This window comes from Bradysia coprophila, assembly GCF_014529535.1.
Source record: "Bradysia coprophila strain Holo2 chromosome X unlocalized genomic scaffold, BU_Bcop_v1 contig_20, whole genome shotgun sequence".
Classification (NCBI taxonomy): Eukaryota; Metazoa; Arthropoda; class Insecta; order Diptera; family Sciaridae; genus Bradysia; species Bradysia coprophila.
In genome coordinates this window covers 1,882,509-1,908,950 of record NW_023503307.1, presented here as the reverse complement: position 1 = coordinate 1,908,950, position 26,442 = coordinate 1,882,509, and the positions used below count along the sequence as shown (strand labels likewise).

The 26,442-nt window shown below is 37.2% G+C and overlaps 4 protein-coding genes and 1 long non-coding RNA gene across 9 annotated transcripts in view; 1 reads left to right on the top strand and 4 right to left on the bottom strand.

The window, feature by feature from the left end:
• Positions 1–2,692: 2,692 nt before the first annotated feature.
• LOC119068895 lies at positions 2,693–4,384 on the bottom strand. Its single transcript, XR_005086237.1, has 2 exons — positions 4,232–4,384; positions 2,693–3,843 (listed from the first exon to the last, which is right to left on the bottom strand). It is a non-coding gene; the product is annotated as an uncharacterized LOC119068895 (long non-coding RNA).
• Positions 4,385–6,074: 1,690 nt separating this feature from the next.
• LOC119068870 (allantoinase) lies at positions 6,075–13,001 on the bottom strand. The gene is made up of 8 exons (XM_037172709.1): positions 12,636–13,001; positions 12,027–12,178; positions 7,427–7,688; positions 7,298–7,343; positions 7,148–7,244; positions 6,748–7,085; positions 6,425–6,562; positions 6,075–6,353 (listed from the first exon to the last, which is right to left on the bottom strand). The coding sequence occupies exons 1-8, from the start codon at positions 12,783–12,785 to the stop codon at positions 6,139–6,141; spliced, it is 1,398 nt and encodes a 465-aa protein (XP_037028604.1). The 5' UTR covers positions 12,786–13,001; the 3' UTR covers positions 6,075–6,138.
• Positions 7,695–10,672, bottom strand: LOC119068861 (coiled-coil domain-containing protein 186). The gene is made up of 2 exons (XM_037172697.1): positions 10,147–10,672; positions 7,695–10,075 (listed from the first exon to the last, which is right to left on the bottom strand). Exon 2 carries the CDS (start codon positions 10,056–10,058, stop codon positions 8,391–8,393), a length of 1,668 nt encoding a protein of 555 aa, XP_037028592.1. The 5' UTR covers positions 10,059–10,075; positions 10,147–10,672; the 3' UTR covers positions 7,695–8,390.
• A 1,293-nt stretch (positions 13,002–14,294) lies between the features above and the next one.
• Positions 14,295–15,604, top strand: LOC119068880. Its single transcript, XM_037172721.1, has 3 exons — positions 14,295–14,522; positions 14,588–14,680; positions 14,747–15,604. Exons 1-3 carry the CDS (start codon positions 14,403–14,405, stop codon positions 15,452–15,454), a joined length of 921 nt encoding a protein of 306 aa, XP_037028616.1. The 5' UTR covers positions 14,295–14,402; the 3' UTR covers positions 15,455–15,604.
• Positions 15,605–17,800: 2,196 nt separating this feature from the next.
• Positions 17,801–26,442, bottom strand: part of LOC119068853 (partitioning defective 3 homolog) — a 62,418-nt gene continuing 53,776 nt past the window's right edge. For 3 of the 5 annotated variants that reach the window (XM_037172677.1, XM_037172674.1, XM_037172678.1), the window contains 9 exons: positions 25,008–25,220; positions 23,719–24,945; positions 23,491–23,655; positions 22,901–23,424; positions 22,638–22,841; positions 22,072–22,571; positions 21,594–22,014; positions 20,561–20,647; positions 17,801–18,572 (listed from right to left, as the gene is read on the bottom strand). In XM_037172677.1, the coding sequence (XP_037028572.1) occupies positions 18,293–18,572; positions 20,561–20,647; positions 21,594–22,014; positions 22,072–22,571; positions 22,638–22,841; positions 22,901–23,424; positions 23,491–23,655; positions 23,719–24,945; positions 25,008–25,220 (3,621 nt within the window). In that variant the 3' untranslated portion in view covers positions 17,801–18,292. The remainder of the gene's footprint in view (positions 18,573–20,560; positions 20,648–21,593; positions 22,015–22,071; positions 22,572–22,637; positions 22,842–22,900; positions 23,425–23,490; positions 23,656–23,718; positions 24,946–25,007; positions 25,221–26,442) is intronic. The other 2 variants (XM_037172676.1, XM_037172679.1) reach the window with 2 other exon arrangements.

Sequence of the window (26,442 nt, the reverse complement as noted above, 5' to 3'; positions counted from 1 at the left end):
GATAAGGAAAATCAAAATGGAACCGAGCCAGCTCGAATGGTTTTCTGGTTAAATTGTATTTCCTTTCCGAGAAATTTCGATTTGTGAATATATATTGCAAATACCGGGATAATTAGAACCCGAAAATAAAATGGAAAATACATTTACACGTTTCCTTCACCACATCCAAGTCAATTTTTACGCACACAATCAAGGAAAAGTATTAATATAGATGACGAACATGACGAGCAATATCATTATTTATTTTTTTTATAAAATTCTTGATTCGTTGCTCGACGTCAGAGAGTAGGACCTACATGACATGACGTAATGCGCTGTAAATATATACTTATATAGATAGGTATGCACAAAATTGTAACTTAGTTTTCGAATTTTCAATTACGTTCCACACAAGTTAAGGTTGAATGTGTTGACTTTATTTTGCAACACTTTAATACTTTTCACCTTGAATATTATTAACACTGAAATGTACGGTGGGAATGGGGTGGAAAACAGCGGTAAATTTGATTACCAATTACATCAATCATGTGACATGATAATCTTATTGGAGATGACGATAAAGTTTTACTTTCAACATTTGATGATCTAGATTCGCATTTTTCTTCAACAAAGATTTCAACAAGTTTTAGCTATTTATACCATTTTTAGAATTTTTAGAAAAAAGCTAATCATCTGAAATCATCATTCGCAAAAAATATAGAGTACTAAATTGTTCAGGTCCCTTGTCATATCAGCGCTCCTGCCTGGTTAACTTTACTCTGCATTGAGGCAAAGCATATAATGGGTATGGGTAAGCCAGAATGGCTTATTAGGTATGGCAATTCACGCCGTAAGTGCGCTTCAGAATTTAAATTTTGGGTGAATAAATGGATGAATACATGAATTGAAAAATAAATTTCAACGCACTCTGATATGAGAATATCGCTGTGCTGCGTTTGGTTTGGGTTTGACACTTTAAATTTTGAATTTTGTGACTTTTGACATTTCTCTCATAAATTTTATGCACGGCAGAGTAAAATAAACCAGGCAGGAGCGGTTCATTTTTGAAACGTCAAATAATGTACCTAATACACTGTATGAAAATGAACTCAAATGAACACTGACATAAAAAAGGCTACTAGATAATTAAGGTTCCTAGTGAAGTGAAATCAATGGATGATGTGGCTCTTAACCTATAATAGAAAATTTTATTAAAGAAGGAAATTAACGTTGATTCGCAATCACTGTTTTGAGGATATTAACATAATTATAAATTAGTTTTACAGGTCAAATTGGAAAGCGAACTGTATCATCTGTTACCGATATCATAGCACTGCTTCTAGCACGAACTCGAACACTCATTTTTCCAAAGTCAAAAAGCCTTAAAATTTTCAAATATGTATGCGTGTACGATACATGTGTAGTGTGTTTTTATTCACTCCAAGAAATCATGACTTCTATCTTTACGAGAAAATGCAAGACATAAGCCTCGCTAAAAGCAGAGCTGTGTAGAAAAACAACTTGTTACCCGTTACAACTGCTGCCTTTAATTTTCAAAATTTCTTCTCTGGTCTGTGAAACGGAAGCAATAGGATAGCAGACACATCCTCACCATTTCTGCACTTCTTGAAAACTTACAACGACTAAAAAAACCTTACTCATCATAGCCGTTCATCATCACATTCGGTCTAAGCAGTTTTTTTTTTTAAATAATATTCAAGAGTCAGAGATTTTTATTCTTTTTAATATACGAAACCTGATATAAAACGTAGTCTGTTAGCATATTTCTCATCTATAGATACATGCCACTAGCGTATTTTATACAGCTCACCGTCATGAATGTGTCATCACAATGACCATCACACAAACTTTTTGTTTCCTTATTTTTAAGTCGTCGATTTCAGCATCAGCAGTATGTAGAATTAAATTTTAGCGCAAATATAGTTGTGTCCATCGAATATGAAAATAAAGTTTAGGAGAATCGTCTGATCTAACAGTGCGGTCGAATGGAATTTTATTAAAGATCGAATGCATTTTTTATATTTTCGGATATTTAAGCAGCTCGAAGGCTTGTACCACGACAGAGTAAAGTTAGCCAGGCAGGAGCGCTGGTTTGACTAGGGACCTGAATAATCTAGTAGCCCTATATTTTTTGCTAATAATTTTTTTAAATTTATGTCAGTGTTCATTTGGGTTCATTTTCGTACAGTATTAGGTCTCTTACTTGACGTTTCGAAAATGAACCGCTCCTGCCTGGTTTATTTTACTCTGTCGTGCTTGTACAGGCCCTGCAAAAATTTGGTGCACTCGGAACGAGTTCTGGATAACTTTATTGAGGTTGTACGAAAGGTTGGTGAAATGGGTGTAAGGTGAAAAACTGGTAGATTCGTTCAAGCTTAAAAATACAAATTTTGGAAAATCGTCTCCCTGGAGATTCACGGGTAGTACAATTGGTACTCACTCATACTGACAGAGTTGCATGTCGATACAAATCACAAAAAAGAAAATTTCGAAAATTGGAAACTTTTCGCCGAGCTGCCGGAGTTCAGAGCTCCGAGCTGATTAATTAATATATGAAAATGTCAAAAGTGCATTCAATTTTCATTAAGAATTGTTTGTCAATTTATAGGATGTGGGATACACTGTCTAGAGTACCGCCCATGCTTGAAGTGCGTTGCTAATACCTAGAGAAATTTTGTGTAGATTTTTTGTATTTCTAAAATCAACTGCTGACAGAGCTAATATAACTCATTACATCAAGAAGAAATCAAATCGAAGCAAAAAACATGTGAAATGTGGACAATGTTTAATGTAAATCTGTAAAATAACCGTATCCAGTGAAATGGAAATCGTACATCTTGTCGCTACCGAAACCAGAACCTGTACCACCTAAACCACTATACTGAATTTGTTGCGATACAAACGCCCACTTGTGGTTCTTACGAAACAGAAACGGCGTTGTAAATTTCGGTCCGTTACGGCTATCAGCAACGACTGCGAGAAAGTTGTCGGGAAGATTGGCATTGTATTCGGCCCAAGACACATACTTTTGCCGCCTGATAAGTCATAGTTGAGGAATTGACACATCTCGTCCGTTCCTCTGTTTAAATTATCGTTTAACAAATTTTCCACTTCAATCCCATTAATTTTTGTTACGCGATGACCATTTTTGTCTAAAATGCCGTTATTTAGAGAAATTTTACCATCTGGCACTACATGAATTTCTTTCCCGTCTTTATCCAAGAATTTCGTGACACCTTCCAATTCTCTTACTGCATCACCCCTTTCATCTATGGCATTTCCGTAACCATCGACGTAAATTTGATAGAGATACTGTCGGTTGCGATGAAATACTTCCAATCGACTATTGAAAAGAATTCTTGTATGAATTGAGCATCCCTGAAGTTCACCGGTAAAAATGAATGCAGGTCCGTCATTGAGTAAAACGGAAATTTTTTCGGCAGTACTCAACCAGTAGCCTCTGACACCAACATCTGACTCCGATGAGGCATAGTAAACGTATTTCTTATCGGCCACCTTGGTGAACCGGAACGAATATATTCCGCCATTGATTAAACTCAGTCTCGTACGCGGATTACGTGATGAGTACCAATTTACAGGGAAACTACTAATTGAGTTTTGACCCAGCCACTGAAGTGGGTTATCTGTAAAAGCCATTTCAGCTAGAACGTCTGGAGTGGGGTTTGAGCTCAATTGCAGTAGTTAGGGGTCACCAGCTCGAACAGTTATTCCTGCAGAAGTTTCTGCATTAAACTCTGTTGTAATTTGAAAGATTTGAACAGCAAACAACAGCACCAACAGCAACACTTTTACTGCACTATTGCATGTCATGACGAACGGTGTCTGTGGGGGCAACAAAGAAATTCAATTAGGAATTTGGTTTCAGCCATAGCACTGTAGCTTCAAGCATTGACATAGTTCGGTTCGTAGGCTAATGAAATCGAACTAGGCCCTACATTTTGTGAAAGAAAACACTCGACATTTGAAATGTATTGATTTATTTACACCTCTTATACGAATGTTATTGTCTGAAGCGAGAGTCCTACCTTCAGCCCAAGTTATTTAACGCATGATTTTAACTTTACTAAGTGAATGTGGCTGTGAAACACATGGTATTTTACTTCCAAAAATTCATACTCTATCGATCGGTTATTAAGCATGCATTTTTGGAAGTAAATTACTATGTGTTTCCCAGCCACATACAGACACTTAGTTACAATAAGAAACTTACAATTTGGAACAATTATTTTCACTCTAAACTATTACAATTTATGTTCAACACGATGTGACACCAGGAGAACGACTATTTTGTTAAGCCAGAGTCTAGTCGCATTTAAATAAGTTCGATAGTGGTATCTACGCTGATCTAAAGATAGTGAGGTCATGTTGATTAGAGTTTCTGTTGCAGTAAAACCTAATTAACTGTAAAACTTGCAACAAATTAAAATAATCATTTAATTATAAACTTCTTCACATATCGTGTCCCACACAAAAGTGCAACACTTGCAAAAAACCCTTTTGTGTGAAACACTAAGCAGTACTTTAAACTGTTGGAAGTCACAGTAATACTGCAATCAATCTAGTTACTTGGTTGACAAAATGAAGTTGTTCATTCTGTTTCGATCTGTTTACAACAAAATATCTAAATTATTCTGTTCTCAATAAAGCCAATATTCGGATTCAGATCAAGTTATTTTATTCGTTCTGCCACGTATATCCTCAACTTCCTACAGGTTATGGACCCAGTAGTCAGAAGAATAAATAACGAAAAGAAGAATTTAGTCTTATTTTGAAATTGGGATATTGTACAGAATCAATTCGCGTATGGAGAAACGAAGCAACTTCAATGTTCCAATTCTGAAGTTGTGGGAAGCCGAAAAGTGTGCAATTTTTCATGTGTGACAATTTGAGAAGTCAAGCAGTAAATTAAACGACAAACGAAGAAACAAAGAAATTGTTATATTTGGAAATTGTGGCCAGTTAAACATACGTTGAGTGTCCTTGGTTATATACAACGACGAACGGGGAAACGAAGCAAAGAAGTGCAACGTCAAGCTTGCGACGACATCTATTTGCTGGATTTCGTGGTATGAACTATTGATGGCTCAAGAAAAGAATTTCGCGGTAACGGCAGTACCAGTTACATTTGTTTCGCGGTAATGTCAGTACCAGTAACGTAGATGCACTGATTTTGTGCATCATATAGTGGTGGCAGTAAACTTCGGATCATGGTACAACTTGCCTGCGGAGGTAGCCACATAAGGATTCACTCTAAAGAATGAATGGATGTCAATCCGAACGTCGGCAGACAATGGTATCAAAGGCCTAGCCGAAAGTCGGTAGGCGCGATGGGAGTGATGTTAACAACTGGATTGGTTGGGAAATCAACAATCGAAGTTGGAAAATCGAGTTTCGTATAATTTTCTAACATTCAGGAGGAGTCAAGAATTATAAGGTTTATATTGATTGCAAGATTAAGGAGGAGTGTTGGAAGTCACAGTAATACTGCAATCAATCTAGTTACTTGGTTGACAAAATGAAGTTGTTCATTCTGTTTCGATCTGTTTACAACAAAACAACATCTCTGTTCTCAATAAAGCCAATATTTGGATTCAGATCAAGTTATTTTATTCGTTCTGCCACGCATATCCTCAACTTCCTACATATAAAAGGTAGCAGATCAGCGCACTTGAAGCGAAAGTGATCATAGCCGACAGCTGCCAAACTATTTTGTATTTTTTGACTATTTTACAGTTGTGTGACACACTGTCAAATTTCAGTACCCAATAGAGTACCACCAATACTCTCCTAACTACATTTATTAGATGGAAAAACGCAACGCAGCCTTTGCATTTTACATGTAAAGTTAGAAATTAGTCAACAGTCTACAAACAAAGGAATGTGGTGGTGATTTGACAGCGTCAAAACGAAGTTTATTTGCTAGAGAGGGTATTGGTACCACTCATGCTTGGAGTGCGTTGGGCAGATTCAATGATTTAAGGCAATAGATAATGTTATCACAGTTATGAATTATGGTTACACCTGAGGAATTATTGACACAATTTTCCGTAGTGTAATTAGAGACTTTATTGAAATTATCAATTGACGACAACGAAAACTATAAGTCCGATTTAAATTTCACACTCTTTTACGACCTGTCACAGGTCTTTCTATTAAGTTACCCATCGGTTGTCGGAAATTTTCCCCATCCTGGAAAACATGCGATCCTCTAACTATAGTCGCATGCACTAAACCGTTCAATTTTCTTCCCATGTATGGATTGGCTTTGTTCTGAAACTGCACAATGTCCTGGGTAACTGTGAATCCATCATCGGGATCCCAGACACAAAAATCTGCAAATAATGAAAACAAAATATGAAGATTTGTAAGTAGGAATGGTAGTAGAATAAAATTCGAAACCTACCGGCGTCGTATCCTTCAGCGATTTTGCCTTTGAAGTCATTTATACCACAAAGTTCAGCGGGCGCAGTACACATCAATCGAACGACATCTGATAAACCCATACCGTAGTTTTTGCATTGCGTCCAAAACAAAGACAGACCTTAAGAGGATTGAAATGTTTTGTTGAATGAATTTTTTTTGTTAACCTTTTACAAACGGCTAATGATCTGTTATATCGACAATGACGTTTGTAGCTAGAATAGCAAAACGTATAAGTGAAGTACTAGATTCTGTGTCACTTGCCGTTCATAAAAAGTTCAATTTGAGTAGAAATCTAATATTTACCGAACTGTACTGAGGATATTCCTCCCCAGGCCTTCAAAAAGTCACCACGATTTTTACCGTAAGTCAACATCTTAACTCCTGGAGTACTAGGCGAATGATCTGAAACAACTAAATTAATGTCTCCGTCAATGAGGGCCTGCCATAGTTTCTTTTGGTTATTGTGATCGCGTATCGGGGGCGCGCATTTGTATTCTGTTGATGCGTCTGGCACTTCTTCGGCAGAAATGTTCAAATAATGATGACATGTTTCCACAGTCAAACGGCAACGTTTCTCGCGACATTTACGAATTAATGGAAGAGCGTCTGCGGTTGACAGGTGAACGATATGAGTTCGAACGCTAAAACAATGAATTTGGAATTTCTAGTATGAAGAGTGACAATTTATTTCTTAGGAACTTACTCGTATTTGACGGATAGGTCAGTCACCAACTTGATAGCATCAACTTCCATTGAGGGTGGGCGAGTCTTCAGATAAGTTTCGTATTTTTTTGATTGAGCTACGACAAATGAAATTATTATATGAATAAAAACATTTTGTTCCATTGCTTACTCTCATCGACTTGGATTTCTGTGGTTGGGCAAATCTCTGCATGAAACTGGCTCATCACGTTCATAAAAATAACAAAGAAGAAAGAAATGAATATTTTACAGATATATGACTATCTGAAGGTCAACCAACCGCTAAAACAGCATCAGTGTTTTGTAGTTTTTGCAAGGCGATTTCCACTTGATCCGCATTCACATTCGGAAATTCGGGAACACCACTAGGACATAAAAAGCATTTGAATCCGACGACTCCCTGATCAACCATAGCGCACAGTTCATTTTCATTTCCTGGTATCACACCGCCCCAGAATGCAACATCGACGAAAACTTTGCCTCGAGCCACATCTCTTTTAATTTTTAAATTTTCGACCGTTGTTGTCGGTGGTATGGAATTTCTGCAATTTTACGTCTAGTGTAATGTAAGCGTCGCGAAATATTTCATAAAATGAACGAAGTTAGAAGAGATGAAGTGAATCTTCTGACCTTTGCACCAAGTGTTGTCGACAAAGGCGACAAATATAAACGATTAACTAATTGATTCTAGCTGAGGTTCTAGTGAATACATGTACATGTAAAAACATTTGAAATTTATCAAATCAAGTAGTAGACTCGGTAACAATAAGTTGTCCAGTGTCCATTCCACATGAATCAGTCCCTCATTATACTACGGTTTTAGCGTATGTTATACTGTTACATTATAGCTGATACGCAAAACATTTGACCTTATACTACTATTTTCGCACAATAAGCCATCCTATTGCCGCCTAACGAGGGTAGCTCTAAGTGTATTATCTCACCGGAAATACGGAATCGTAGAAAATCCGTTGATGTTAAAATAAAGGAACCTCATCAAGAATTGGAAAAGAAAATCTGCTTATCTCGGATCCGGCTCGTGGTGGAAAACTCTCATTCGCTAATAAAGCCTTTTTGGCTGCATTACAAAGAGTAGTATCACGTTGAAAAACATACAAATTTTTACTTCGAATCAAGTTTAATAAACGAAATTACATTTCCGGTTTTATCCAAACGTAACACTCCTTTCATCGATCGATTTTAACAAAAAAAAAACGAAACATTATTTACCCGCCACTGTAACATTACGATTTGCTCTTCAATTCATTAATCAATGCTGCGCAATGATTTTCCAAAAATTCAATTTTTTCCGTTTGTCTAGCTAAGATACGTTGAAGTTTAACGATTCTATCAATTAAAGCCTTTTTTGACGGTTCCTTTACTTCGTCTCGAGCAGACTGATTGAGAACTTCCCGATATTTCGGATCCAATTTTTCGTGCAGCGAAGTCACCTCTCGGTTGAGCTCTTTGACGATTTGGGAATGTTTCCGTTTCGTAGCGTCCAAATCGCCCAACGCATAGTCCAATTTTTCGCGCAGTGACTCGTTGTCACGCTTTTGGGAATGAATCAATTCGTTCATTTCGTCCAGTTCCTCTTTATGTTTTTGGCGGCAAATTACAATTTCCTCTTCCAATTCTATCAAAATTTGCCTGTGATCGTCATAGACTTTCTTTATTTTCTCATTCTCTAAGACAAGGGCTGATGCTTTAGAATTGGACAGCAGCAATTTATTCTCCAATTCAACACTCTTCTCGGTTAGGTCTTTGATGAACGTTAGCAAGCTTTCCTCCTTTAGTCGAACTTTGTCAATTTCAATCATTTGTTCCTGGAAATTTTCTTTTATCTCAGCCATCTCCGTCAATACGTTCTGATTATTTTCGATGATTTTCTGTTGATCTTCCAGCCAAATTTCGGCCTCTGCTAGTTTCACCGTAAGAAGCTCAATCTCTCTGCTTTGTTCGGCGTTTACCTGTTCATATTGTTGCAACTTTTCCACGTTTACTGCGTTATCGGTTAAGAGCTTTTCATGGTCTGTCGAGACCCGCTCTAGCTTCTGTCGAACATCATCGAGATTTGCTGTCAGCTGAACGACTTTCGTCATCAAGGAATTCTTTTCCTTCTCCTTTTCTTCACACGAATGTTTCAAAAGTATTACCTGCGCCTCGGTTTCTTTTTCTTCACTTCTAACAATGTCCAAGCACTGTTGACGATTTTCAGTAAGTTGAGCTAATTGTTGCGTCAATTCGTTAACTCGAATCTCTAAAGCGGCTTTCGCTGCGGAGTCTTGTTTCATTTTCGTTTGATTCAACTTAAATTTACTCTCCACATTGATCAACTCATTCTTTAGTCCTTCGCATTCATTGTACGATTTCTTCAAATCTTTTCCAGCCCGTTCCTTTTCATTGTTGACAAACTTTAAACGGGCTGTAAGCGACTCCACCTCTTTCTGCAATTCCCTAAGCCGGCGATTCGTCACATCGTTGGAATTTCTCAAATCGATTATATTCTTCTCGACCATAGCATACCGAACGACTGCACTTTCCTTGTCCTTCCTCGAAGCATCCAATTCGCGCTTCAATGCTGATTTTTCCTTTTCCACCACTTCCAATTCACGCCGCTGAAGATTTATCACATTCTCCTTCTGCGTTAAAATACTCTCGAACTGCAGGGTCTGCTTTTTGATATTTTCTAACGATTCGTTTAGTGATTGGTGCTCATCGTAAGTTTCGTCGTCCGGTTGTGATGTTTGTTCCAGTTCTGGTACAACATTCACTGGTTGATTTGATTTCACTTTTGTGTTATTATTGCAGTTGGTTTCAATGCTGGAATTAATTACAGTTGCAGTGTCAGTCTCGCCATTTATTGTAAAATCGATATTTTCAGCAAATTCAGTCGACTGTGTTCTTTCCATATTGTAAATTGTTACAGCTAAAATAGGAATGGTGAACAGGTTGATTATGGCTGTTTCAATTTCACACATGATTCATCAATAAACTTACATTAAAATTAGTAAATTTAGTCCTACTAAACTGACACTTGTAGCTGGATAGTTTTAACTTATATACTAATTGCATAAAAGCATGGAAGTGTTTTGTACAAAGTTTATCAATGAACTACAAATAAAATTTTGTGTGCACCGATTACATGATATAGAATAGAGTGGAGTTAGTGAATGAAATATTTTCTCCCTCCGATGAATGGGGCATGCGCAAATAATGCCCTTTATTTTCCAACATTATAATGTGTAGCCTTTTTCAATAAAACTGAAGTTGTTGGTTTTACGTCCTAACACTCGGTGTATTTTATTTTCAAGATCAACAACAATCGACATACTTCCATATAAAATCGATATAACCAATTACATCACGGACAAAAAAATTTGACAACATTCATTGCCAAAATGATCAATAGCAATCAAAATGAAAAATTATATGAAAATTTTGTTTGTCAAGAATTTATCGTATAAATGGTTTTCAGTATCAAGAATCAGACTCACTTAGGTATTACCAAACTAATGAAAGTCCATATCCATTTATGTTTCTCCAATTTTAGACTCGTTTTATCCTAAATTGATACATCCTCTTGTTTGAAAAAAAAAAGTTGACGATAAAAAATGACGGCCGTAGTACCGTTCCAGCTGCTGTTCCAGCTGTGGAGCCCTCAGAAAGAAGGAAAAAATCTGCGGTGAGGCCAGCTACAACACCCCATACTCAGTTCCGTGGAACAACGAAGCTGCAGAGAATCCGGACTCTCCGAACATTCACTATTTTTTTAGTCATAACTCTTGTGGGTGTACTCGCACCAAGCAGTGCGTATACTCTACCTGTAGGTCTTTCCAAGGCCGACATTCGTACAACATTACAACAATTAGAAATAATTTTTTTCTTGAGCTATTGCCGAAAAAATGTTTTCGGTACCCTCTGACATGTCTTTACTTTTGAGCTCTTTTCACAGAAAACCAATTTTTTTTAGAAAAAGTGAAAGATACGTGTTTCCTAGAATTGAAAGACAAATCCAAGGAGCTATCAATCATTAAAATCGGAGACCGCTTGTTCCCAAAGTTAAAAAAATCGCCTGAAGACTCTTAACTATTTCGATTTTTAAGTTTGTAGTGTTCATAAATGACACTGAACACAATTTGCAAATTCCCAAATGTTTAACGTTATTAACCTTTCACTGACGTCAAGCATATCATCACTACAGTGTAATTATATCGAACCTGTTACTTCTTTTGATTAAATCATTTTAGACAGGTTCATGCGACATCTTTTACGTCATTTGCATTAACATACCTTGTGATATATTTATGACCGCATTAGCCAGGACTCATCGCTTATATTTTTGTTGTCGATGTCGATAACAGATCATCCGTTACAGATAAATTGGGATCACTCTGGTTTTGCACATTTTAAACCTGGTTTAAAAACTATTCCATCACTGGCCCGAACAGATATATGGAATATTAGTCTAAATGACAATTGAATGTAGAGAGGTCACACACATTTTGATAACGATTCTCATTTCAGACATTATTGAAATAGAAGAAATGATAACGAGCTAGTGTTGAGATTGACGAATAGTTGAGTAGCTGATTTTATTCAAAAAATTTAATTGGTCGATTTTAAAATTAAGGCAAACACTCTGTGAGCAGCTGGCTTAAGACAATATATTAGCGTCGTTGAGAGATCTTTGTACATTATTTTTGGTCATTAGCCGGTTCTGAAACGTCAAGATTAGATACACCACACGATTGCCGATTTTAGTTAGATTATCTGTATGTCAACAGTCTTGCAAGAATAAATTTGTTGTTCAAAGTGGTTTTAAACAATTAAAAAGTCCATGCAAAATCGACCGGTTCTACAATAACAAAAATACTTACAACGGCATATCAACAATTGTCGTAAAGCCTCCAGCAGCTGCCGCTTTTGTTGCTGTTTCAAAACCTTCCCACTCTTTTCTTCCAGGCTCGTTAATGTGTACATGGCTATCGATCAAGCCAGGCATCAGAACATAATCACCGAAATCGAATGTCTGAAATTTGTAGAAGTGAAATCAGTTCGAACATTCCATTTAACATTATCAAATCATTATATTAGGGAGTGTTCACAAACGACATCCGCATTTTCCCTTGTTTTAAGATCTCCCTCCCCATGTGTGTGCCGTTTTTCATAGAAAAGAATCTAGTTATATGAAATGTCTGTTTTCATAGACATAACATCTCCCACCAAACACGTCATTTATGAACACTACCGTAACAACTCCCACCTGTATTGAATCAACGTAAAGATTTAACTTTTGTTTATCTCACAAATCTGATAAGTTAGATTAAATGGAGCAAAATGCATCTAGGTCATCAAATGTTAAAACACCAAACTATTAATGTAAAAGGCCGTTATGCGTCATTATATCATAAATTAAAGTATTATCAATGAACCATGAAGAAATATAAAGATAATATTATACAAACACTTAAGATAATAAAACAAACCTCGTCCGATTCATTTGCATACATCCAAGAATTGATCTCTTGTTGCGATCTTAATATCGAGCGAATCTTGCCGTTCGGTGCCACTAAAATCCCGCCGCTCACGAATTCACTATCGATAAACATTCGTTTACTCAAAAACAATTTATCCATATCGATGCCGGTCGTAATAATTTATGTTTTTTAACAAATTTTAGTTTGCTTGAAACGAATAAGATTGTCCGAACACACAACGAGCAATCAGTTTAGACTAATCAGACTAATCGCTGTTATTTTTCCACACACAACTCGTTTGTTGTTTTATTTTTCATGCACAGATTACGCGAAAGAAAAATGTTTTGCTCTCTGCGTATCTATTAAAAGACTAAAACATCAACAATTTCTCTATTAGAAACATACATAGAGGCAGATTGCATGTACTATGTATCTACATTGTTTTCTTGATAGTCACAGTTAGATTATTTCGAAAGAAAATTGTACATTACAATGGGGCTAAAGAAAATATGTCATTACTTACGGCCGTTCTTCTTATCACATCAAAATGATTCTTCGAATGAGAAATTTTCTGAGTAGAGGAAAATATTGAAAATTCCATATTACGGTAAAATGAACTTTATCAGATAAGTTCTCTTCGTCGTTACTTCGCAACCAGGACTGAATGATGTATATCTAGTTCATTCATTTTTATGTACCAGTTAGAACGTGATGCTTGCAAGCTTTTACTTGATTTTTGCTTCAATGAAGTATGTAAAGGACGTGTAAAAACGTGTGAGTCTCTTATCTACCTAGAACAATAATTATTTTAACGATATGGATTATGTGCCTTCAGCCCGGTACACAACTTACAAATGGTTAATCTTAATATTTTGGACAGGGACTCACAATCTACTACTTCGTTGCAAGGATACCTCATTTCATAGCAATAGAAATACAATGTAAAAAATGGATAAGCGGATCAACCAAATCCACATGAAAAAATTCAATTTCTATCATTCGTCCCATTGAGATGTAATGTAGGCTTTTCAGACGAAAAAATATTATGAACTTTCGACGACCCTAGCATATAAACGGTACACTCACAAACAAACAGTAGCCGTAGTACAACATGGAACAGGTAATGTTTTCACCTCTTACTACCTGCTGCAGTCGGTAATGGCATTACCGTAATGTATTCAATTTTTTCAGAGCTACCTCCAGAAAATTACTGTATTTACTTAGTAAGGAAGGTAAATGTAAAGTAATTTCAGAATTTAAATTACCAATTGAAAATGAACACAACCTGGGAAACACATGAAATCCAACACATTTCTTTATATTGTGGATTACCTGGTTAACAAGTGAAATACTAGATTCCGAATCTGATTCAATCGAAACTTTGAATCAATTATGCTGAAATAGACCGTTTTTGCGTCTTCTATTTAATACAATCACATATTATCTAATAGGCGTTTTTCTTGGCTTATCTTGAGTGTACCGTAAGAAACTTTTCCGTTATGAGTACCACTGATGTATAATGGAATTATGTTGAATGCATTTGTGGTCGAAAAATTGATGCATCAGTGTTATGTAAATTACATAATTATGCGTGTAGTCGATCTATATACTAAATAAACTGCTAAATTGAGCCTTCAGTTTTCATTAGTAGGCTCGTTTTTTCTAACGTTCCTTCAATGTTTACATTTTCAATTTAAAACAAACTTACAGTGTCGTTAACTCGGCCACGAAGTCGAGGCTGCACATATATTTTGATACTGCAGCAATTGCAACATTATGTTCAACAAAGGTTCTTTTACCGATGACCTATACGCCTCCCGTGGATTCGATCCAGCAGATGATCAGATTCGTGGTAATCGAAATCAGTACGATCATTTAAATAAATTAGATGCTGAGGTAAGACAATTTTTATTTCTTTACACAATTCCACCGTGATCTACCTTACTATGTTTGAAATGAAGGCCAAAACATCAATTCAACATCCACCTAGACCATACTACAATTTAAATTCGAAAAATGACTTCAAAATTGGTGGTACCTGTAATCACTTTCAGGTAATTAATAGCTCAGTATCATTTTTGCACTGAAGACTGAATTTATCACATAATGCTTTCACATAGGAATTAAACGAAAAGTTCCAAGAGTTAGAGACAAAAATGTACGAAGTTGAAAAATGTTTTAAGGAAGCAAATAAGCTAGAAACGGACAAAGCTAAACTGACGGCAATCACTGATACAAGATCACCAATGGAAAATGCTAACAACATTCAGCGGTCTCGTCTATATGATATTTCGGAAAGTCGAAAAGAAACGGCCACATATCCATCAGATGGTGTTAAAGATTGGTTCGGAGATCATCATTCGACGATCATGGATAGAAAGCAACCACAAAGTCGAGTCATTCGAGATGGAAGTGGTGATGTTCCGCAGATGCAAAACGAAGGATGGTCGGATGATTCGTGTAAAACTTTAACAAAATCGACAGGGGAGCATCTCTCAAATAGGCATTGTACTAAGGGCATTTTTACTGTACATCATTTTGACGAGATGCGCCAACGCTATTCGTCCAATAATTGTATGTTCGAAGCAAGTAATCAGTCGACAGACATTGATTTTTTGGAAAAATCGAAAAAATTGATTTTGACCTTAATTGACAAAGAACTGAAGAAAATTGAGACGAAACCGAAACAGTTTCGTCCAACCAACCAACAAACTGCGACAACGGCAGATGAGTGTTTAGATGCTCAGAGGAACTTGAAAATCGATTGCATAAACAATATTGAGAGAGAGCTTAAAACGTTAAAGAAACTGGAATCGTTAGAACAATAGATGCGTGTTTGGATCGATTGCGTGAATGTTATCTTGCCAAATTGCCATCGTGGCATTACCAAAATTGTCGTTAATTGGTATTTTTGGTAGTAGTTGGCAATACAAATGCTACCTTCGTAACAGTGGGAAATAAATATGAAACATAGATGACGCTTCGTTTCATTGTCCGTTGATTTTTTAAAAGGAAACGAGCACATTTTTTGCTTGAAAAACAGTAGTTCATACTTACACTCTTCAAACGATGAAACCAGTTGCACAGACTATACGGGGTCGGCGCCTCTAAATGAAATGATCAAATTTGATCATCAATGTCGGAACGATCGTCCGAAACGTAACTGGAACAAAATTTTGTTGCTATTCCCTGAATCATCAACTCAGGGCATATCAGACAGAACGAAGCGGCAGATGTTGCTCAATTTCAGCTAGTTCCACCGACTGCTTTGCGTGTAGGGTGAGTTACACACATATTTTCTCTGCTTCTCTACTAATACCGACTTGTGAAAAAGGTATCACACGTAGGTCAGGTCTGACCATACTGGGTTACTGGGCATCGTGAGATGGGCTTGTTGTTAGTCAATCTTCAGGAAACGGCCATACAAAAGAGTCTGTAAGTATTCAGTGAAAGACTCAAGAAAATGGGCAAATGGTGCCACACAGATTTGAGTAGTCGATAACCCCTTCGGTTTCAGAACTCAAGTAAGTTCGGAAAGTTTGTAGGTTTTGTGTATTCCAGTAGTTAAGCAAATTTTTTGCCATGCTCCTAAATTCAATTGTCAATAAGAGTCGCCTTTTCAGAAGTGGTGTGTGCGATTTGAATGAAATCTCCGTTCTTGTTTCGTTTTTGTTGCTTTATTTTTTGTCCATAACGTTTAGTAAACTAAATAAATTTACAAATTCTATCTTTAGCCTAAATTGTTGTTAAAAACTTTATTTCAAATAGACAAACAATGGTCCAAGCCATTGTCTGCTCACATCTTCAACTACTCACTAATTACCAATTTTAAAGTGTTTTAACTTCGTAGCATTTTCACCTAACTATATAAACACCTAAAGTAAATTGGATCCGAACAATATATCCGTTGCGGTTACACACAAGTACCATCCAGAAATTTTTAGTGGATCACTGAAGAACTTTCCACCTCCATTATTATGTTCCGTCCAAAAATTTCTGAAAGAACTGGTTTTGTCGACAACGATTTCGATTAAATTTATTTAGGCTGACAAATTGATAACGAAGCCCGATTTTTGAAGAACGTTATGGATTAAAAATCCCCGGGTGTCTCATCATTTTACAGTAAATGTGGTTAATAGAATTCGATGCGCGAATGCCTTATAGCGAAAAGTCTTTCACTTATAAATCCAAAAAGTACAATACGCTTAGTGGGATGATTTATACGCCTCAATCCATTTAATGTTTCATCAAAACGTCTTAGTGTCTTAAAATCAAATAAATTTTCATTCTTTTATTATATGCTATTTGGATGACAGAGTTCTACAATCTTCTCAACTAGTGGGATTCGGTCCCGCATAACTAAGACGGTAAATAAGTTTTATTAATTTATCTTGTTTACATATAAGTCGCTAAGTTTAAGTTTCGATAGAATTTTTAAAATTATGTAACACAAAGAACTTACTGCCTTGTCGGACATTCCGTCCTTTTCGGCGTTACGTAATTGATAAGCATTTCAATCGATTGACAATAATCAACTCTCACTATGGAACAATGTACACAACGGACATACTTGGAACGTTCTGATCGTTGAATGACCAGAAGTTTCGACATCACCGATCAGAGTTCGAAGTTTCGATGTCACCTATCAGAGCCCGAAGTTTCGAGATCACACACCAGAGTCCGATTTAAAAATACGTACACAGTCATGTGAAAACCGTTTAGAACATTTCCTCGTTCCACAACTTACAAAATGAAGTCGAAATTTTGAAGAAACTTGCTCATCATTCGATGAGTAAACAGATGTGTTCCATTTTGTCAGTTGTGGAATGAGACTATATGAGCGCTATAATTTAGAAGTTTGTGACGACACAGACTAAGTGAAATTTTAAGGAACTTTTCGTTTTAAGTAGATTCGGCCGTAATGTCCAATTTTTGTACGTTTGATTTTAGTGTAGAGTTGATTGTTGCATTGGAATTATTTTATCATTTTGTGGGTAAATTGAGACTACAGTTTACAACAAAAAAAAGGAAATAAATTTTCTGTTAAGCGCCAGTACCACCTCAACAACATTTTCGTCTTCTTCTTTATCTACAATTTCGTTGAGCTTATATTGGTAACCAAAAACGAATCAATTACATCGTTTTAGTCTAACATCACAGTTTGTCAAAGAATGTTTTTTTTTACATTTCGTAATTTATATGTCATTAAAGAAGACACACAACACACACTCGTTTTACGTATTATCATAGATCTTAGTGTAGATACAAAATATTTCTGAATTTTGCTTAAGTACAATTTTTGTTTTCTTTTTGTTAAATCGAATAGGCTAACTGGAACAGTTATGGAAAACTATTTGCAACCAGTTTGGTGAGGTCTAATGATTATTATTTTAAAAAAAGGAGTGATAGCAAAAGAAAGAAAAAAATTAGAAAAAAAAACAATATTTGATCCTCATCCGACATCCACTACCTTCGTTCGAAATAACTCATTTCTTATCGGTTAAACTAAAAATTAAGTTGCAGTCTATCAAATTTATAGAAATTAGAAAAAGACGGAATCCTTTTGCGATCGAATGGACATTTCTCTATCTCTCTTTCATTCCACGGATCGGCAAATCTGTCCAGCCTCAAACCACTGAGGATTCAATAAATATCCGTCCATTCTGTCAAACCTTCGACGCCGGATGCAATGGTAAATGATTTTGTTCGCGTATTGTTACTTGCGTTACGAACGGTCCACGATGTCTGGCACTGCCACCGCTAATTGTTCCATTCCATTTGGCTGGCGGTGATGGGATGCTCGGTTTTCGGGCGCCTAATGTGGACGAACCGTGGCCATTTTGCACAGTTTCGTATTCGTAATAACTAGAAACGGGTCGTTGATGATGTCCATTCGGGTCCAATGTTCGGGTGGAACGTTGTGAATGATAGTGTTGATTGCGACGACTAGAAATAGGTTTTTTTTTGTTTAAATTGGTTTAAGTCCATATGAGTTAGGAGTTGATGAAAGGAAACTCAGGCAAATGTTTGTGACTTAAAATACAAAGCAAGCAAGTGTTAATATTCAATGAGTTTTCGCTATTCAAGCAATATCTCCAACATGCAACACACAACACAACAATTTACATGCAACGCGGCCGAAAATGAAGGCATTTTGAAATTTTTCTTTACATGTGAAGTTGAATACATGCCCGTCTTGGAAGATTGATCTTTGGCGCTTTCGCTTGTAGCCCTCACTTCGTTCGTCGGGAGATTACCTAAAATCAATCGTCCAAGGCACATACGTAAGTAACTATTTTATATCAAAAATAGTTTGCTTTGCCTGCATTGTAGACCCTGCAAACAAAACCATACAACAAGAAAGAATTTGAATTACTGTCGAAAATGGCGTGGAAAATCTAAATACACCGCACAGTGTTCCAAAACGTTACTACCACATTCATAAATCTATTTTTGACATCAGTACGTCACTTTGCGACCCCTTTATGTACCGAATTACCATACAGTAACAGTAGACTTTCGAAAAAACAAGACAAAATTTTCTCGGTTTTTTGGGTTTTGGAGCCCATTTTCCCCTTGAGGGGTTTGTAAATTTTCCTTGTTAAATATAAAAATCCTAAGGACGTTGCAATTTGCATTGAGACACCTCAAGCATACACCTTATGGTATTTTCTATGTTCCCGAACCAACCTGCTCACCAATCGCTGTAAAACAGATCTCTTATTTCAAAAAAGCCTCATGAAATAAAATCGTTGTCTCTAACATTTCTGCAGCAGTAAGTGAAGGCGAGAGGCAGGGGAACATAGAAAATACCATAAGGAATATGCTTGAGGTGTCTCAATGCAAGTTGCAACGTCCTTAGGATTTTTATATTTAACAAGGAAAATTTACAAAACCCTCAAGGGGAAAATGGGCTCCAAAACCCAAAAAACCAAGAAAAATTTTTCTTGGTTTTTCAAAAGTCTACTGTTACTGTAGGGTAATTCAGTACATAAAGAGGTCGCAAAGTGACGTACTGATGTCAAAAATAGATTTATGAATGTGGCAGTAACATTTTGGAACACGGTGACCGTAACAGATGTCTCTTCAACTGGTTAGAGTGCATAATATAGACAGATCTTCACATGCTCTACAAACGAGATTACAGTCAGAGGCACTGAAAAACAGCTGAACCAAATTCATGCTGAAATTTCAGTGCCTCTCTTCTAACTGTAGTCATTTTGAGAAAAAAAAAAGTTTTCGTCCTCTTGAACGATAGTTTTCTCTGTCTTGAAAGGTTATGATTTGAAACAATTTCGTGGCTCAAGTTTCACATGTTTAACCAGTGAAATTGCATATAATCAACTCATTCAAGAGAGATGCGGCAATACTGATTGTAAGCACAACTAAAAATTCATTAACTAAAGCATCGGAAGGCAATGCATCCGATTAATTTAAAAATAATTTAGATGCAGTTGAAGCTGTGAAATGTGTAGGAAGGATAAAATAGTTGGCTAATTCTTCTTTGATCCAAAGAATGAACAGCTCTTTGGATTTCTTAGGAAAATTTAAAAGTTCTAGCGAGTAGTGATGATGAGAGTAGATTATTTAGTGTCACAGAATCCAAGAGACTCGCTCTTGTTTTTTTGTTAAAAGAAAGTCAACTATTAGGCACTCTGAAGTACTCGGTGCCCACATCATTGCCATCCTATGAAGCCAAAAAAGTATGAAAATAAACAATAATTCGTAGAACAATGCTATAAAGACTATAACAGCTCCCAAAAATCAAATATTTTCAGAACACAGCTACCAAAAATAAACGTACCTTCAATAATGTCATTAAAAGAAGTAATTGATGCATTCAAAACTTCTACGACTAGACTAAACTACGCGGCAAATGAGAACATTTCTCGTGTTCAACAAAACCACACAAAAAGCAATGACAATATAATTACCTTTCTTCCTCAACTTTAACCCTCTGTTGCATTACTTGATGACGCATTTGAGCAATCGTAGACTCAGACAAACGTTCGGATTGAGGACTGTGATGAGTTAGAAATAATGTTATGATGATAATGATTAAAATTGATTTACGTAAACTATTTTGCACAGGACAATACAGACAAAAAATATTTACAAAAAAAAAACACACAAAATATGCAACGGAAACAAATTTTACTCGAAAATGAACTGCATTCTGATTTGGGAGGAATGTCGTCATCAATCGGGATGGAATTTAATCAATTTTTAATAACTCCAGCGACATAATTTCAAACAATTTGGAATTTTTTATGACCGGCAGCACCAATACCTTTACCACTAGAGTGCAATTGGAATTTGATTTAAATTTCTTTAACGACAGACTGCTCATCGCAGTTAAGCTACAATTGTTGACCAATGATGACCGATTTTTTGCGGTGGAATGTGAATCGAACATTCCAAAATCTTGGAGGTATCGTTTTTGCATCGAATTTGCATCTCTGTATCATCTGCAGTGAGTTGTAAAACGCGTAGTGTTGGAATTCTCTCTAATAATCCAAATCGACGTCAGTCCCTATTGCCAACATTTATGTCTAATCGACCATTCAGTAAATTTTACATGATGCAAAGTCTCTTACAATAATATTAGAGTTTCTGCTACTTGGTGCATTAGCTGACTTTTAATAAATGTGCAGGTTAGAATAAACTCCAATAACAATATTTACTACAACCAATTCAGTTAAAACTCTATGACCTGAACGAAGACTACTTGACTTTATAATGAATAACAAGTCAACTGATTCCAAAAATCCGATCAATCATTAGATCATTTCCAATCCGTTTCAATTCTCGGTATAATTTACAAATTTCTTTCCAAACCCAAACCCATATCTAAACGGACGTTCAACATCAAGTAGTAAGTTAGTGTGCAATTCATATACAATTGTGTTGCGGTTCACGGAAAGAAACCAACGGCGAAAGTTCCACATTCCACCACACAATTCTTACCTGATTTGTTGTTGCAATTCATCATAGTTGACATAATGCGAATATCGATGATTGAATACATCATTATGATGAATGGCGCTACCATTCGGCACTGGTGGAGGTGGTTGATAAGTGGGTGGACCACCGACAGGACGATCGTTCAGTGCGTGCGCTTGCTGTAAGGCTAACTTCTGCAAATTGGGATCGTGCTGTTGCTGATGTTGGGGTCCAATATCGCTGAGTGTGTCGACCGGCGCAACACCGTCCTTGCGATGCTTACCGAATCGAAACATGTGTCCGATACCTTTGAGCAGACCGGGCTTCTTGTTTCTCGATTTATGTTTGCCTTCGTTTAACGAACTTTGAAATGGGCCGTTTCGGTTGGTGAAACCACCTTCGGTGTCACTAGGTCCGTCTTCCAGTAACCAATGCTTGCGTGGTTCTACAAATAAAAATTTAATTAATTTGACTGATATGAAGACCACAGCAGATATCTTACTATTTTCAGTTGGACGTTCAACAGCCGCTCGTAGACTCTCTTCTCGGCCTCGACCTCTCGGTGTTCGCAAAGATGATACTCTTGGCTCATCGGACATTTGTATCTCTTGTACCATTGTTTGCAGCGATTCCAGACTTGACGATTTTTTCAGTCCCAATGACGGACCCAGCTCACCGAGCTGATCTCTTTTCTCGTTTGCATTGCTAGAAATTGATTCCATTGATCCCATTGACGTTGCAGCGCCGAGTTTTCCTTGGGCTTTACGATCGCGTTCCCGTTGTTCGCGAAGTTTTTTATTCCTCTGGTATGTGCCGGTTTCCTTTGCATCGAGAGCGGCATGATGCTTTTCCGACATACTACGACGTCCGATTGCGTCACGACTAAATGCATCCACAGGAGGATTGGTTTCTAGCGATAGTTGACTGTCGTAGGTAACATCGCCTTTTGGGGATGTTGGCGCTTGATGATCGCCGATGCGATGGTTGGGATGGGGAAGTGTTCTGAAATTTTAGAATTGTGAAAGTTAGCAGCGTGTTTCATTTACGCCCTAAATTCGTCACACTCACGGAGAAGTTGGCTCAGGGTCCTCTTCAATCAGAACTGAATTATTTCCGTTCATCAGCGAAGGGCTCCACGTTTCATTTGTAGCCATGTAGTAACTTTCGTTGCGTAAGCCATGTGATTGTATTAGAGGAGAAGGTCTTTGATGCATTGGTGGTGGTATGTGGCCAGTGCCACCAGTTAATCGATCCAACACTGGATTGCTCCAACTGAAAAAAATATTTTGTTGATTTCCGCCTTCGACAACTAGCCCACACATTTTACTCACCGATTTGTATTCGCCGCTGGATTATTACGCAGCCCATTTTGCTCTAATTTTTCGTTGCTCACATAAATCACAGTCTTTCCAGACTGTTCGCTTGTACTCGATACAGATCTCGAGTGATTTGATTCGTAGGTTTCGATTGTGCTGTTTGGTCGAGTTATTCGTCGTGAAACCGTCAATGTAATCATGCCGGGATACTTTCCACCAGTATGCAGTAGGGCCTTTCTCAACGTTTCCATCGCTTCGGCATTCGATTGACCCAGTAACGAGATACCGTTAACGTTAAGCAGCTGATCGTTCATTTTTAGGCGACCATCTTTGTGTGCTGCACCGCCATGAAATACACTTTTAACAAATATTCCCAGATCACCGTCGTGTTTCGTAGATTTCGAACTGCTGCCCGATGAATTGTTGGAACCTGTTTTCCCTTTTACGCTTAAGCCGAGACCGGCCTTTTCCGTATCATGAACAGGTATGTGTAAAGTGAGAATTTCTCGATTTCGCCATGGGAACACTTGTGCGCTGTCCTATATTTGGAAACAAAAATTGAATACGTTAGATGTGACGCATGACATCAATTTCGCTTAACTTACATTCGACGATGTTGAATCGCTAGCGGCTTCAATTATATGTTTCTCAAGTAGATTTTGTTCGTTTAGTTCAATTTTCTTTGGTTTGCGCAGGCTAGATTTCTGTGGAAATACTGGTGCTGGTGGTTTTGGTGGTGATGTGTTGTCCTGTTCGTTTTCACTGTAGCCCTGTAAGCAAATAAATTTCAATAAAATATTTGCACAACAGTACTTAGAAGTGTAAGAGCTTACGATTTCTCTTTCGTCAATCTCTTCGAACTCCTGTTGCCGGGACACAACTATTTTCACGGTTGCCCCGGACATCGTCGAACGCAGAATACCAACAACTTCGCCTTGTGATTTGCCAGTCATCGGTACATTGTCAACTTCTAATAACCTATCGCCGGGCTTGAGACCGCCATCTTCGATGGCAGCGCCCTTTGGTAGAATTTTCTTGATGTAAATTGGACAGTGACCACCGGCAGGATTGTCTCTCGTTGTCACACTGAATCCAAGACCATGCGGTCCCTTAGTCAGATATATTTCGATTTGTCGTCCTAATTTTCTCGTATTGGCTACTTGCAAGGATGTAGTGGCATTTTGTGCACCTGGCATTTTTCTGGTTGGTGAAACGGTCGCTACTTTTGTGGTGGTTGGTTTTTCTTCTGCTTCAATCATTTCGGACATTTCTCTGCGCAATTGTTTCACCAACATATTGCCTCGTATTACTCTCAATCGGAGCTCCGGTGCTGAACAACTCTGTCTCAAATGACTCTGAACCGACGCTTCCGATAACCCAACCAATTTAATTCCATTTATTTCTAATATTCGATCGCCACGACGTAATCGACCGCGCTCAGCTCGGCTTCCGGGTTCAACGTTTTGTACTAATAATCCACCATTTTCCAGATCAGGAATAGCTGTCAGCCCTAATGGACCCCCATACTCATTGACAATCAGTAGCATCTCACCATTCTTTTCACGCATTGACTCATATGCTTGACCCAACGGTTCTTTTCGCTTAGATTCACGGGGTAGAGATTTGGAACTGTAATTGGAAGCAATCTTTTCGGCAGCGTCTATCCATTTGTAACCGTTTCCGTCTCCCAGGAATTGCATCGATAAACGGCCTGATCTCGAAAACTGATTGGTCATCGATTCCGGTTGAGATTCTTCTAATTCACTTTCCCAAGAAGGCGACAGAAAAGATCCTTTTTTCTCATTTCCAATCAATAACATGCGTTCCGATTCGTCGTCATCACCACGACACACTGGCGCTGCCGACCATCGTTTCGTCGGATCTTGCTGCTCTTTGACACTGTTCAATGTTGGATTACGTGGATCCAATCCAATTTGATTTATCGATGGATCGCTACTGCGCCGAACCTGTAGTAACAATCCGGAATTGGGAGTATTTGTGGAAGTAACCTCGATGTGGGGTGTATTATTCTCGGAATCATATTTCTGTTCCGGTGGTCCCTATATTTTGCATAAAACGATTGTTAGTAAACGGTCAAATTTTAGCTAAAACAGTACAGCACATTTACCCGAAATATGTCAGGACTGCCTGTACCAACCGAACTACCACTGGCTCCATCACCACCACCTTGAGGCACTCCGGGATCAGGCCCCGTGTCTTCGAAACTTGCTAAAATCTGTTCGCGATCATCTGCCACATCATTTACTTTATCGTCGGGATCTAAGATGCCCGATTGTGTTTGTAGATGGTGAACGATTACCCACGATTCTTGGTCCTATAAGAAGAAAAGCAAAGGCAAAATGTTAGGTACAATTTGGAAATAAATCAAATGAGCTGAAAGAAGACTAAAATTTTGATTCACAATTCAAGGCAAAACGTAATTAGATATATGTGTCTGGCTTGTCTTACTTAATAGACAATCACACAGCATTTGACTATTTATTATGCAAGCTACCGTAATGATATGCAAGTACTCAACTAAACGAAAATTCAGTTTTTTTATTCAATTTTTTTTGTTTTCGCTTTATGAGTCACATTATTATATTTATACAAAACCAATATGACAGTCATATTATCTACTTGAAATGGAAGTTTTTTTATAGAAATTTTGGATACTATATTATACGGAAATTGCCACACAAATTCGGAGATCTATATACCAGATACACTCAGGTATATTACGGAGTCTCATTCTCCAAATTGATTCCATTTAATTCTTTTCATTGTGTAAACCTTTTATCGACAAGCAATTTGTGTAGACTCTACCGTTAACTAATATCTGAAATGAGTAATGTAAGAAATTGAATAGAAATTCAAAGGAATCGGTAACTAATTGCATTCAGATAAAATGCATATTTTAAAACTGTTAATTGAAGTGATTGCCTATTTCAATTGTTACGTAAATTGTTAGTCAATTCTATAAGACTCAGGTAACATGACGAGAAGCATATAATGTTAAAAAATGATTCATCTGGCGTATATGGCATTTTGTACACAATGTATGCACGAAAGGTTGTTAAACTGTGTTTTGATTAGTTTTTGATATCATTTATCCGAGAAAACAAGTTTTTTTGTTCAGCTGAAAAACGAGAACAATATCTCTCTTGTTCGATTCAGCCTAAAAAAAATGCTTCAATCCAAAATTTAAATATTTCTTCTATCTTAATATGGAATGACTTCATTGACCCGCACGCATCTAGACAAAAATTCTGAAGACCGATGGAGAATCTAAAAATAAAGTTCGCGGATGGGTTTTCAAATGACCTGAATCTAAAATTAGTTTTTATTTATAGTAGATTCAGGTTCAATGAACCCGAGCTCATAAATTATCATTTCAGAGCTGGTGCTTCACGTGAGGTTCAAGAACCTTGCCTTTATTTATTATTATTACCAAACCTTTAGGTTCGGGTTCAGTCAGGTTCGTTCAAGTTGAGCTGAAATCTTAAATCAGGTCATGATCAGATTGAGTATAGCCTCAATTAATTCAAAAGAAAAGA